This window comes from Dunckerocampus dactyliophorus, chromosome 8, assembly GCF_027744805.1.
Source record: "Dunckerocampus dactyliophorus isolate RoL2022-P2 chromosome 8, RoL_Ddac_1.1, whole genome shotgun sequence".
In the NCBI taxonomy this organism is placed as follows: Eukaryota; Metazoa; Chordata; class Actinopteri; order Syngnathiformes; family Syngnathidae; genus Dunckerocampus; species Dunckerocampus dactyliophorus.
The window spans coordinates 11602252-11615156 of record NC_072826.1 but is presented as its reverse complement, the minus strand read 5'-3'; the positions used below and the strand labels follow the sequence as shown (position 1 = coordinate 11615156).

Below are 12905 nucleotides of genomic sequence, written 5' to 3'. Positions count from 1 at the left end.
GTGTGGTTTGAATTAGCTGGCTTGTGGCTGATAAGTTATGACATGAGCGGCATTAGCCGACGCTTCAATGGCTGCTGACAAACAGACATTTACAGCTGTGACTGTGGCACCCGTTATGCAAATGCCTCAATGGTAATAATACAGTACTGTTGTCTCTCCCATCTCTTAAATCCATCATATAAGCTTATACAGTAGATTTTATATTGTGCTAGTGTGCAACAGAATTAAAGCAGCAAAATAGAAAGTAAAGCGTGGAATCATTTTAATGATGGCTTGTAGGAAGTTGATTAGCATCACTGCCAGAGTTATGCTAGTTTTGCGAAGGGTGAAAACGATGGAAAAGAGGAAGATGTGACCAAAGAACGAACTTATTTTGACACGGGAAAGGGGTACACACGTCTCTGTCTTGGCTGCTCAGTACAAGATGGCTTAAATGTGTTGGCACTGCAAAGTCATCTGTGTTTAGGCTTAATAGGAAGAGGCTTACCTCCTCAGCACCAACAGTTTGTCACCACGTCTGTGGCCTTCACACATCATCAGAGTTTATGGTGAGTACACTACTTATCGTTTGAATACACCGCGCTTAACTTGTTTTTAAAGCGACAGTTAAGCACATTAAAAAGCACCACGCCTCCTTCTCAAGAGACACCTTAGACACTATGATATTTTTGAAGTTCATTAGTTACATTATAGATTGGTTAACTTTTTTTTTTTTTTTTTTTTTTTTTTTACACCTGTGTGGCTACTAAGAAATTGTTAAAATGTCATTCAAAACATTGTTTGTACTTGTTTTGAGGATGGTGACAGTTTGACTCTGTAGCAGATTATTAATCTCCATTTCCAAAATTGTCCTTATTTTCTACAAGAAAACTTGTTTTCTAAATATGAACCAATCCAGCATCCGGGAATAGATTGTATCTCAATATCAATTCCACTGTAATTATTCAATGTTATGATTGATATGTGACCTAGTTACATTTATGATACTTCATTTAAAAAATGTAAACTTGCTAAATGTTGTATTTAATCCAATGTAACTTCAACTGGTTATTGTGGAGTGAGATATTAATTTGACGGTATATTTAAATATTGTTGTCTTACATCATAAAAGTCTTAACAGAAGTGTTTTTTTGAAAGTGATTAAAACGTAGCCATAATTAATTTGTATAAATGTGCAAAGTGCGTACTATTCCTGTCAAAACCTTGAGTTTCTATTGCCGACAACTGCTATTTTTACTGTTAAGTCGTCCAGTAATAGTCCCATGTGAGCACCGCCGTGGTTAGTGGTTTATATTTAGAGCGTGCGACGCATGGGCGTTTGCGTCATTGGAATCCCGTGAATGCGTCACTCAGGTGACGTCTGTGGTGAGCGCGACTTGATTGGCTGTTGACCGGAAATTATCCCCGCCTTCTTTTCCGTTTTAGGCGGAGTCCCGCCTTGTAGTCCTCCCAGCGCGATAAAACAAGGAGCGGATGGAGCCTTCCGCGTGAATCTGAACAGAAGTGCGTGTGCGTGTGTGCGTGTGTGTGTGTTTATACTTGAGTGGGTGTGTGCATCAGAGGTGTTTAGTTCACGCCCTTGGAATACATGAATAACAGCAGAATTTGGATATTTACATGACTCAGGTCAGTATATGGTATATGTAACTTGTTTTATGGGACATAATCGGCTGAAGTAAATTAGTTGGTCCCAAGTTAAGTCACAGTTCGATATAAAATAATGTTTGCTGCCATCTGTGGGCTCAGCAAAATATGAAATACAGTCAATTATTCTAATAGTGAGCTTGCATCATTATTGTGTAGCACAGTGTTAAAGTCTTATTAGGGCACAAGCGTACAATTCCCTATCGTATATTTTAGTTGCTTTGCTGATGAGGAAAACATTTAAAATGTTACATTTACAAAATATTAGAATTATTACTTGGTTTAATTTCCATCTAATATATGTGCAGAGATCTTAGAGTTAATTCCCCAAGCATTAACAAAGCCATTTGCACTGAAATTGAACCCAACTGTAAAGATGAAAAGACGGGTTTGAGCCGTCAAGCCATCCTTTAAATGTCTTTAGGAAGTCTTCACTTTCTGTCCTCACAATGTCGCAAATGGGTCTTCTTCAAACAGACACCTGTGCAAGTACACACACACACACACACACACACACACAGGCTTTGCCACCCTTCCCATTTCACATGGCACTGGGCCTGCATCCTGTAATACAATCTGCAACACTCCCTGGTCTAGTCCCTGTGAAAGAGGGTTGCCCTCCACTGAAGGAGTTCTTCAGAACACGACCAGCCAGTAACACAATACGTGACAGCATCTGACGGCTCCACTGGGCGAGCCTCTAAACTTTCTAAAGAGGTCTAAAAGATGCCTTGAAGCCACAGAGAGGGCATGGTGGGAAATAAAGTATCCAAGGGGACAATAAAGGACACAGAAGCAGGTTTAGATTTCCTGAACCCACTGAGGTCCAAAACAATGTGTTCCCAGAGCGACTCGATCAGATTGGATAGCGATTTATCCCCTAAAGGAATGAATGGAAATGATCTGTTTAGGGGTCAAACTGTAGACCTTCATGAAACCTTTCTTAATTGTGCAGCCAATGTTTTGAGGAACATTTTAACACACAGGGGTCAAGTACAAACAATGGAACACATGGATGCAAAGGGATTTTTGCCTCATGAGGCTTGAAAAAAGCAATACACGCGTTCGGAAGTAATACTTTCACGCTCGCTTGTATGTTGTTGTTGTGGTTTCAATTCTACAGTGTCAGTTAAATGACCTCAAGTGCATTTAAGTACTGCAATCCAGCACTACTCCTACTCCAGTGTCGTAACTCACATGTTAGTTTGGAACGTATGGCATATTTTGCATACATAACATTTGTGAAGAATAACTGAACCGTCTGTCTTTAGTTTCACTGTGGTAATAGTTGTCATTGTGTCGCAGCAATGCCCTGTGTTCAAACACAGCATGCATCCCTGGCCCAGGACACCCACTTCAGCCCTGACTTGCTAAACCCTGACCTCAGTGCCACACTGGTGATGGACATCAGTGGGCAGAAGGAGCAGCTGTCGACATCGTTGTTACCCAGCATCAATACCTTGGTGGGAAGTGGCTACATTGGGGAGTTTGATGCTTATTCCTGCAAGATTACCACCTTGCCTTCCACATCTCCAGTTTCATTCAGCCACGCCTCAGTAGCTGAGAGTTCAGACTGCCACATGCAGAACCAAGCGTACAAACTGGATGACCTCCAAGTATATGGCTGCTATCCAGGCTCATTTACACTTAGTTGCCTCGATGAGACGCTGTCATCAGGCGGCTCTGACTACTATGGCAGTCCGGGGTACACCGCCACTGCCGCTTCCCCTTCTACGACAGGCTTTCAGACACTGTGTGCACCTGCATGGGAGTCCACGTTCAGCCCCTACAGTTCGGTCCCCTCAGCTGATAAGCAGTCCTCCTTTTTCACCTTCAGCCCCACACCGGAGCAGCACTCTCCACCAGTGGTGCCTCAACAGGATGGTCAAGACGAGACATTCTTCCTGTCGCCTCAGCAGCAGGTTGATTCACGCCATTGCCCCGCCATGGCCATGGAGCACGGCGGCAGGCTTGTGGAGGCATCGCCCAAAATTCACAACCCAGGTTTGAGCGAAGGCCGCTGTGCCGTGTGTGGAGACAATGCATCATGCCAGCACTACGGAGTCCGGACATGTGAAGGCTGCAAAGGTTTCTTTAAGGTGAGCAGCTGAGCTGCAGTTTGCAATTCCCCTGTGCAATATTGCTATTATTCAGAGAAATACTAACAGAACTGCATTTCAACAATTTTATATATTATTAACTCTGTATGTATAGAATTCACAAGTTAATTGTATTATACAAGTTAATTGTATAATAAACACTGAAAAACCTAATAAAAGTAAAAAACTATGAAATATTAAAATAAAATTAAGAAAATATAGATATATTAATTACAAATAATTATTTAATAATTTCACTTTCTCAGTTATAATAAGTTGTAATAAAAACACATGAAATATATAAGGATCATCTAAAATACTCTAAAATATTAAAATAAAATATAGGAAAAAATACAAAATACTGTTTATCATATTTCCTGATTCAATTCATTGTATACATTTTCATGATTTACATTATTTGATTTATTTTCTGTCTGGAAGAAATCACACGGTTCTATTTTGTGAGATTTGCAGGGTACAATTTTTCCATTTTATTGATATTATTTTAAAATTACAGCGACTCTAATTAGGATAAGCGACATAGAAAATGGTTGGATGGAAGGATATTTAAAAATTGTTTTGTAATCATTTTTACTTTTATTTTTTATGTTAATCGTATAAACTTATAATGTACATCGCATAGATTGATCGATCGTTGCTGGTTTTCGAAAAAATTACTTTTAATAATCATTCACCCCAAAGACAATTCATTTCCTAAGCTGCAAAAAATGTTAAAAGAATATAAAAGACTAAAATAAAAATATATTCTCCATCATATGCAAATACAGTTATACAATTAAATGAATCATACATTTTTAATGATTGCCATGGCTGATTGGCTGTTAGAAATCACACAGTTCTACTGAGAGGCTTGAAAGGTGCCCTCTATACCAAATATGGCCTTTTCCCCAATAAAGGTCTACTATTACTACTGTACTTTTAGCATGATAAACAGTCTATCCATAGTGATATTGTTTTTTCCTGATTGGCAGCGAACTGTGCAGAAAAATGCCAAGTATGTTTGCCTTGCCAATAAAGACTGTCCAGTGGACAAGAGGAGGAGGAACCGCTGCCAGTTCTGCCGTTTCCAGAAATGTCTAACAGTGGGAATGGTCAAAGAAGGTAATGTAATGTCAGCCTCCCTTTAAGTTTTCACTGACTAACGCATGATGATGTCCAAAACACGGTTTGTAATGACAATCTTGTGAAACCAAAGCTGGGAATGAAAGACACATGTTAGTGGAGATTTACAATGTCAGCTGCAGAGAGACTCCAACTGAAAATGGAGATAGCAGCTGTGTGGAGTGTGGTCGCCGTCATGTGAGAGTCGCCAGCATGCGCTTGAAGTCTTCCTCTCCTCCTTTTCTGTCACTGTCGTAGTTGTTCGACGAGACAGCCTGAAAGGTCGTCGGGGTCGCCTGCCATCCAAACCAAAGACGGTGGCGGAGGCTACGTCCTCCACCCCCAATGTTAACATCATAACGTCTTTGGTACGAGCGCATTTAGACTCAAACCCAACCATTGGGAAGCTCGACTACTCCAAGGTAGGTGTCCATGTGTGCAGCATGTCTTTTTGCCTCATTTTAAAAAATTGTTTGGTTTGCATGCAATGCCCTATCTACACCTTTTTAAATATACACTCCTGATCAAAATTTTAAGACCAGTTGAAAAATTTCAAGAATTTACATTTTGCACTATTGGATTTGAAGGAGGCTGCACAGTGGCCGAGTGGTTAGCACGTTGGCCACACAGCATCTCTGTGTGGTGTTTGCATGTTCTCCCCGTGCGTGGGTTTTCTCCGGGTACTCTGGTTTCCTCGCACATTTTAAAAACATGCATGTTAGGTTAACTACCAACTCTAAAATTGTCCATAGGTATGAATGTGAGTGTGAATGATTGTTTGTCTATATGTGCCCTGCGATTGGCTGGCGACCAGTCCAGGGTGTGCCCCGCCTCTCGCCTGAAGTCAGCCAGCATACCCCGCGACCCTAATGAGGATAAGCAGCGTAGAAAATGGATGGATGAATGGATTCAAAGGTGGTTCTGAGTAGAACTTCAAATTGCAAAAAGTGAGAAACAAAATTGAGTAAGCAATTTATTGCGAACAACATAAAACTGAAACAGGCTGTTCATCAGCTGATGAAAAGTTTAAGACCATAGCTCAGAAAAAACAGAGACCCTCCCCCCCCCAAAGTAGAAATAAAATGTTCAAAAAAGGACTCAGTCATGAGTAGCTGCGGCTTTCTGTTGAATCAGCTCAAAAATTGGTTTGGTCATGCTTGATGCTTCACGGAGGGCATCCACTGTCTGGAACTGATGTCCATTTTTGTAAACTTCCCTTGCAATCCATCCCCAAATGTTCTCAATTGAATTTAAATCAGGGGAACACGCAGGATGGTCCTAAAGAGTGAGGTTATTCCTCTGGAAGAAGTCATTTGTCAATCGGGCATTGAGAACTGCCTCCTGTTGGAAAACCCAGTCATGACCACACAGACGAGGGCCTTCAATCATGAACGATGCACCCTGCAACATCTGCACCATATAGCCATCTCCCGTTTGACGCCCCTGCACATCCTGAAGTTCCATTGTTCCGTTGAAGGAAAAAGCACCCCTGATCATGATGGCGCCTCCTCCACTGTGCCGTGTGGAAAACATCTCAGGCGGGATCTCCTTGTCATGCCAGTAATGTTGGAAGACATCAGGACCGTCAAAGTTACATTTATTCTCATCAGAGAATAAAAAAAACTTTGTTCCACATTTCAAAGTCACATGTTTGGTGCTCTTGTGGAAATTCCAAACGGGCAATTTTGTGTTGCTGAAGGAGACGTTTTTTGTTCTTAAAACCCTTCTCTCGCAGATGCCATCTGATGGTTATTAGACTGCACTAGGCACCAGTAACGACCTTCATTTGGGCTGAGAATCGTCCCGTGTCATGATGGACAGCCAATCGAATCCTCTGGCTCAGGGTTGGTGACATTTTTTCGGGTCTACCACCTGACCTTTTTGTTCAATAAACCCCAGGATCTTTCAAAAAGTTTAAAATGAATGTCTTACTGCCTTCAACCTCAGCAACAATGGCGCACTGCAAGAGGCCTGGCTTATACATCTGAACAATCCGACCGCGTTCAAAAAGAGAACGCTTTCTTGCCTTGACCAAGAGATCATAACAGTATGAATACCTCATAGAAAATGACATTGAATTCTCATGTCTGTGAAGATTTTGGCTTTTTAAGGCTGTAGTCTTAAACTTTTGATTAGCTGATGAACAGCATATTTCAGTTGAATGGTTGTTTGTGATAAATGACTTACTCCCATTTCTTCTTTTTGCATTTAGCTCTACATAGAACCTCCTTAAGATCTACCTGTGCAAAATGTAAATTCTTGCAATTTTTTGATCAGGATTGTATTGATGGATAAGTATTTTTATCATGTCCTAATTCATTTTCCACGCCATACATTGATGAGATCATTAGGAAATACTAAAAAGTCTGTAATGTCTATCGGGATGGGCATTTGACAAAATGTCTTTGATCGATACAATTAACAATTAATTGGCCGCACGGTGGTCTAGTGGTTAGCACGTTGGCCAACACACTAACAGCTTGGAGATCGGGAAGACCTGGTTTCGATTCTCCCCTGGGCATTTCTGTGTGGAGTTTGCATGTTCTCCCCGTGTGTGCGTGGGTTTTCTCCGGGTACTCCGGCTTCCTCCCACATTCCAAAAACATGCAGATGAGGTTAATTGACGACTCTAAATTGTCCATAGGTATGAATGTGAGTGTGAATGGTTGTTTGTCTATATGTGCCCTGCGATTGGCTGGCGACCAGTCCAGGGTGTACCCCGCCTGTCGTCCGAAGTCAGCTGGGATAGGCTCCAGCATGCCCCCGCGACCCTAATGAGGATGAAGCGGTATAGAAAATGGATGGATGGATGTTATTTTTTTAAATACTGTTTTTAAAGTGAATGTCCTGAACTCCTGATTCAGTGCTAGTAATGTATTGTACTGAGCAGAATAATGTTGCCCGGCGGAGTTGTGCCAAAGAATGGCTGTAGGGCAACATGATGCTGACGTTATGTTCCGCTTCTTAAGACAGCAAACTAGTTGAGACTGAATAAACAGTGCATTTGCTGGTTGCAGCCTAGTTTTTACCTTAATTGCATCAAGACAGATGCATCAACAATCAATTCTATGCAATTGAGCACATTTGTACTGATGTGTTGACTTATTTTCAGTGGATAGTAAATCTATACTGCGATACAAGCTGTACTCTGACTACTAGAAGTATGTCCAAATGAGGGGTGTATTCACTTTTGTGAGATACTGTAATATGAGGATGGAATATGAAGTAAATATTTTCTGCTTGGTAAGCCCTTCCTCTTCTTGGTCTGCAGTACCAGGAGACAGTGGACAATGTGTCAGACAAGGAGGACGCTGGTGACATCCAGCAGTTCTATGACCTGCTGAGCGGCTCATTGGAGGTGATAAAAACCTGGGCTGAAACCATTCCAGGGTTCTCAGACTTCTGCACAGAGGACCAACAGCTGCTTCTTGAGTCTGCCTTTGTTGAGCTGTTCATCCTACGTCTGGCATACAGGCTGGTTGACTCAAAGTATTAAAATTAGGGCTGTCAATCGATTAAATTATTTAATCGTGATTAATTGCATTTTGTCCACAGTTAACTCATGATTAATAATTTGATTAATTGATTGCAGATAGATTTTTTTTTAATCTGTAAGTGTACCTCCGAAGGAACCTTTTCAAGTCTCTTATCAACATGAGACTGGACAATGTGTTTGCTTTGTGCAAATGTTTATTACATTTTCTGTTAATTTTAAAGAGCTCGACACAAAATGGACCTCAATGTATCAAAAACAAACACAATGTGCATCAAGTATTGGTAAGGTAAACTTCTTCTCAAAAAAATCATCTCACAAAATATAATTGTGACTAACATCGCAAGTAAAGGTTCACAAAAACACCCAACAACTAAGTGACATAAAAACAGGGTGTTAGTTAAATAAATAATGACATGTACAACAAATAAAGTGCTCAAGAACCGTCAGTAGTTTACAGAGGTAGGACTCAGCCCATATGGTTTATTTTTAGTCAGGCTATAGTTTATAGTTCACTGCGTAACACTCTTTTACACAAACACACGACTTCAACAGCGTGGAAGTATGACAACGCGGGTCTTGCAACATGCAGGTCTTATTCTGTCCTCTTTGACAAACACAGCAGTCCAAGCACAAAAGCTAATATATCGCTATTAAATACTGTTACTGCTATCTCACTGAACGCTCACTTCCGCATATGTCCCTGTATAATAAGCTGACACAAGCCCTCTAAATAGCTGTCTTTGGCTATGCCTGCCGGTAACTAGTAACTCGTAACCCAAATATTAGCTCGCGATTCAAAGCCAAAAAAAAAAAAGAAAAAAAATGGCTTGTGCCTACTAAAACAAAACAGGTTAGTTGGGACACTTGTGTGTCAACGTACCACTGTGTAGATTACCTGCAGTGCTCGAGCACCGTCTCCAGCTTCTTCAGTTTCTCCAGCCCAGCTGCAGAGGGCATGGATGTTCAATTTGTGAATAGCAAGTGAGATGTGAGACTCGATGTACTCCGGTGATAACGCAACTCACAGCACAGTAGACGCAAATAACTTGGGTCTTGTCAAGAGAGCCATCTGCTTAGAGGCTAAACTTGCCATTTAAAATACCTTTTTCTTTGTCCATTTCTGCTCGATATTTGTTCCCACTTGTGCTCAACATCAAGCGCAACACCGTTGCATTTTCCCAAACAGGACGTGAGCAAGTTAATGACGCGTAAAAAAAAATAGCGGCGTACTGGAGAACTTGCGTTAACTTGTTATTATCTCGGTAACTTTGACAGCCCTAATTAAAATATGTGGTATGTGTATTGTTCCTTTTTGTTTTAATACACGGTTTAAATGTGCGCAGGTCAAACCCAGAGAAAAACAAGCTGATCTTCTGTAATGGCGTGGTCCTCCACCAACTGCAGTGCGTTCCAAGTTTTGGGGACTGGATCGACTCCATTATGGATTTCTCTCAGAGCCTCCACCGCATGAACTTAGACGTGTCCCTGTTTGCATGCCTTTCAGCGCTCGTCATCATCACTGGTTGGTGATACTTCTCGCAGTCAACCACATCGCACTCTTTTTCTTGCTGTTAACATGTATTGTGCTCTTTAGATCGCCACGGCCTCAAAGAGCCTAGACGGGTTGAAGATTTCCAGAGCAATCTCATATCTTCTTTAAGGGAACATGTGAGTGGAAACAGATCGGAAACTAGCAGAACCCAGCCCAACTATCTCTCTCGGCTTCTGGGCAAGCTCCCGGAGCTGAGGACTCTTTGCACTCAGGGCCTGCAGCGCATCTTCTACCTAAAACTGGAGAACCTTGTCCCTCCTCCACCAATTGTGGATAAAATCTTCATGGATATCTTACCATTTTGAGTCCAAGTGAACACAAAGGAGAAGGAAAGCAAATTATGTGAGATTTTTTTTTTGTTTTTGCTGGTGTTAAATGACACTTGAAGAAGATATTTGGCACCTCATAATGGATAACCTATCTATAGCAGCTAACTTTAAACATGCATGCAGAACCTTTAACGATAGGCACCCTATGGAACAATTAGAGGTGTAACATAGCACTCCAAAGAAACCGCTGAAGAACCGCCAGTGTGTGCATTGTTTTTGAGTGACATGTCTTCTTGTTACATTATGTGAAAGAGCTGAAATATGGTACTGAAATGTTATTAATACTTCATATGATTTGTGCGTGCAATTGTAAAACAACTTCATTGCTGTGTTAAATGTGTGAATGTTGCCATGCAGTGTTAAATCAAACACACCAATCTCTTAAACAGCATGTCGCTTATTCATGTTCTCATAGTTTAAAAGAGCATTATGTTCATGTGTTTCAAAAGGGAAACTTAGTGATTGTTGTGAAAGGGCCAAAGTTTACACCTATTTTGATGAAAGCCTTTTGGCCTTAAGCTAAACAAAATGTTCTGACATTTACCCTTGTGTTGGTGATGCTGGCTGGCTTCCAGCTGACACAATGTCTGCGCTTTGGAACAACACAAACACATTTGATAGATCAGAATCGAATTTGAAAAAAAAGTGCCTTTGCAAAAACTCCCTCTAAGCTCAAGTGGCTCAAAGTCAGTTTTATTCCTAATATCGCAAACAAGACAATGCCACGATTGTCGTTATTTCAGCCTGCACAAGCTTTTGATTGCCTGAAGCAAGCATACCTGATATGTGACCATTGCGCAGATGAAGAGTGAGAGTATCAAATAATGAGAAGTGATTTGCAGGCCGTTTCAGATGTTACCCTGTGCCTTCAAAAACATCTTTCACTGTCTCTGTAATGAAGTCTTTTCATAACTGCATGTCAGATTTCAAATTCCTGGCAAAACATGACACGGCTAAAAAATGAAAGTGTGTTGAATAATGTCTTTCTTCTGATACTGTATGTGCTTCTTTCATTTTATGGTCTTTTTGTTGAAGGTTGAAGTAAATCACATCAATACACACAACAGCTGTCTTCTGATACAGTAGACTTCTTTCTCCATCAGTGGCGTCCAGTTTGGGACAAACAGGGCTTTTCACACCTAAAAGTACAATATTGACTGGAAGAATATTTGAAAATAAATTCTTAAGATGTATTACCCACTGCTTTTATTTCATGAGATTATGAACTATTAAAAAAGTGTAAAATTCCTGTCAGTACAATCTATAGCATACTTGGGCAACCTACATAATCCGGTCAACCAAACGTTTCTAAATTACTTTTTTAACATTAAAGCTGTAGCGGGCAATAGGATTTGCGATGCTATTTTTAAATTACTGCAAGGCTTGAGGTATCGAAATAATTCCACTGGTTTGTGAAAGTAGAGCCTCTGCGCTTTCCAATGATATATGGGACATTCCCGCAATCACAGGGACTGCGTCACAGCCTCAACAGGACGACGAGGCTTTGTTACAAAGCAGAGTGGATGTGGGTGTGTTTACAGAGCAGCGGAAGACTGTGTGACGGAGAGGGACAGAGAAGCAAGCTTTCTTTGCCCCAGTTCTGCAGAAAAGTAATATTTCATCGGGCATTCGACTGTGTTTTACCGTTTGTTTTTATGTTTTGATGTGTGGTTTGTCGCATTTTTGCTTGCTTGATTGCAAGGCATTTTTCAAGGAGGGCATCTGGGAAGAAAACAAGGAGGGACGTTCACATATTTGTCTTATTCAATGTTTTACAGTTCATAGTTCACGTTGTAATTCCCAGATCCTTTATTCAGGTACATTCCGGCGGGCTAATTCAGTAACAACCTGTAAAATTCAGTCCAATTCAGTTTTTTTAGGTGGTCCCCTTGTGTAACGCAGTAATGCACGCATAAGGTGTTAAGTGTCATATAATCTGCTTTATGTGCTTGTATCCCTTTTTTTCAGGAGCAAATATTTTGAGTTTTTTTGCATTATTGCACGCTAAAAGGGTTATACCAGGGTATACATATATACATACAGTACAAATTAAATGTATAGAATTATACATATGTTTATGTAAAATTCAACTCTGTGGTCTGTTTTTTCGACATACAGTCATCCCTCGTTTATTGCGGTTAATTGGTTCGAGACCCGACTGTGGTAAATGAATTTCCACGAAGTAGGATTCCTTATTTATAAATGAAATACTTTCATAGTTAGAGCACAGAAAACCTGTTTACGACCCTCTAAATATGTTTTTTTTAACATTATTCGATTTTTGGATTAATTATAGACCATAGTCCACCACAAAACAGTGCTGATTTATGAATTAAAATATTTTGAAAAACTGTGCTAGAGTGAAGCCGCAAAATTTGAAGCGCCCTGAGGCCACATTTTTTAACCCGATGTGGCCCACGACTCAAAAAGTGTGCTCACCCCTGATCTATAGGGATGGCAATTTGATCAAATGTCCTTGATAGATAAAATTAACATTATTGTTTGTATGTTGTTTTGAATGCAATGGGAGAATAGCTCTCTGAATGTTCTGACCTCCTGTTTCCATGCCACTTTACTGGGAATTACAAAACGAATCCCACCTTAACTTCCACCGCTCCTTCATTTAGCATGTATTCTTCGGCATGTCCTGCTTTTCTTCAAAG

At 40.6% G+C, this 12905-nt stretch overlaps 1 protein-coding gene across 1 annotated transcript; it reads left to right on the top strand.

The window, feature by feature from the left end:
• Positions 1–1465: 1465 nt before the first annotated feature.
• Positions 1466–11596, top strand: LOC129186963 (probable nuclear hormone receptor HR38). Its single transcript, XM_054785766.1, has 7 exons — positions 1466–1626; positions 2950–3743; positions 4736–4865; positions 5124–5287; positions 8137–8339; positions 9705–9883; positions 9956–11596. The coding sequence occupies exons 2-7, from the start codon at positions 2952–2954 to the stop codon at positions 10216–10218; spliced, it is 1731 nt and encodes a 576-aa protein (XP_054641741.1). The 5' UTR covers positions 1466–1626; positions 2950–2951; the 3' UTR covers positions 10219–11596.
• Positions 11597–12905: the final 1309 nt, after the last annotated feature.

Excerpts from the sequence above, each read along its gene's own strand:
- LOC129186963 (XM_054785766.1), top strand. The coding sequence starts at position 2,952 with ATGCCCTGTGTTCAAACACAGCATGCATCCCTGGCCCAGGACACCCAC. Across the intron at positions 4,866-5,123 it reads AGTGGGAATGGTCAAAGAAG|TTGTTCGACGAGACAGCCTG; the intron begins GTAATGTAATGT and ends TCACTGTCGTAG. Across the intron at positions 8,340-9,704 it reads ATCCTACGTCTGGCATACAG|GTCAAACCCAGAGAAAAACA; the intron begins GCTGGTTGACTC and ends AAATGTGCGCAG.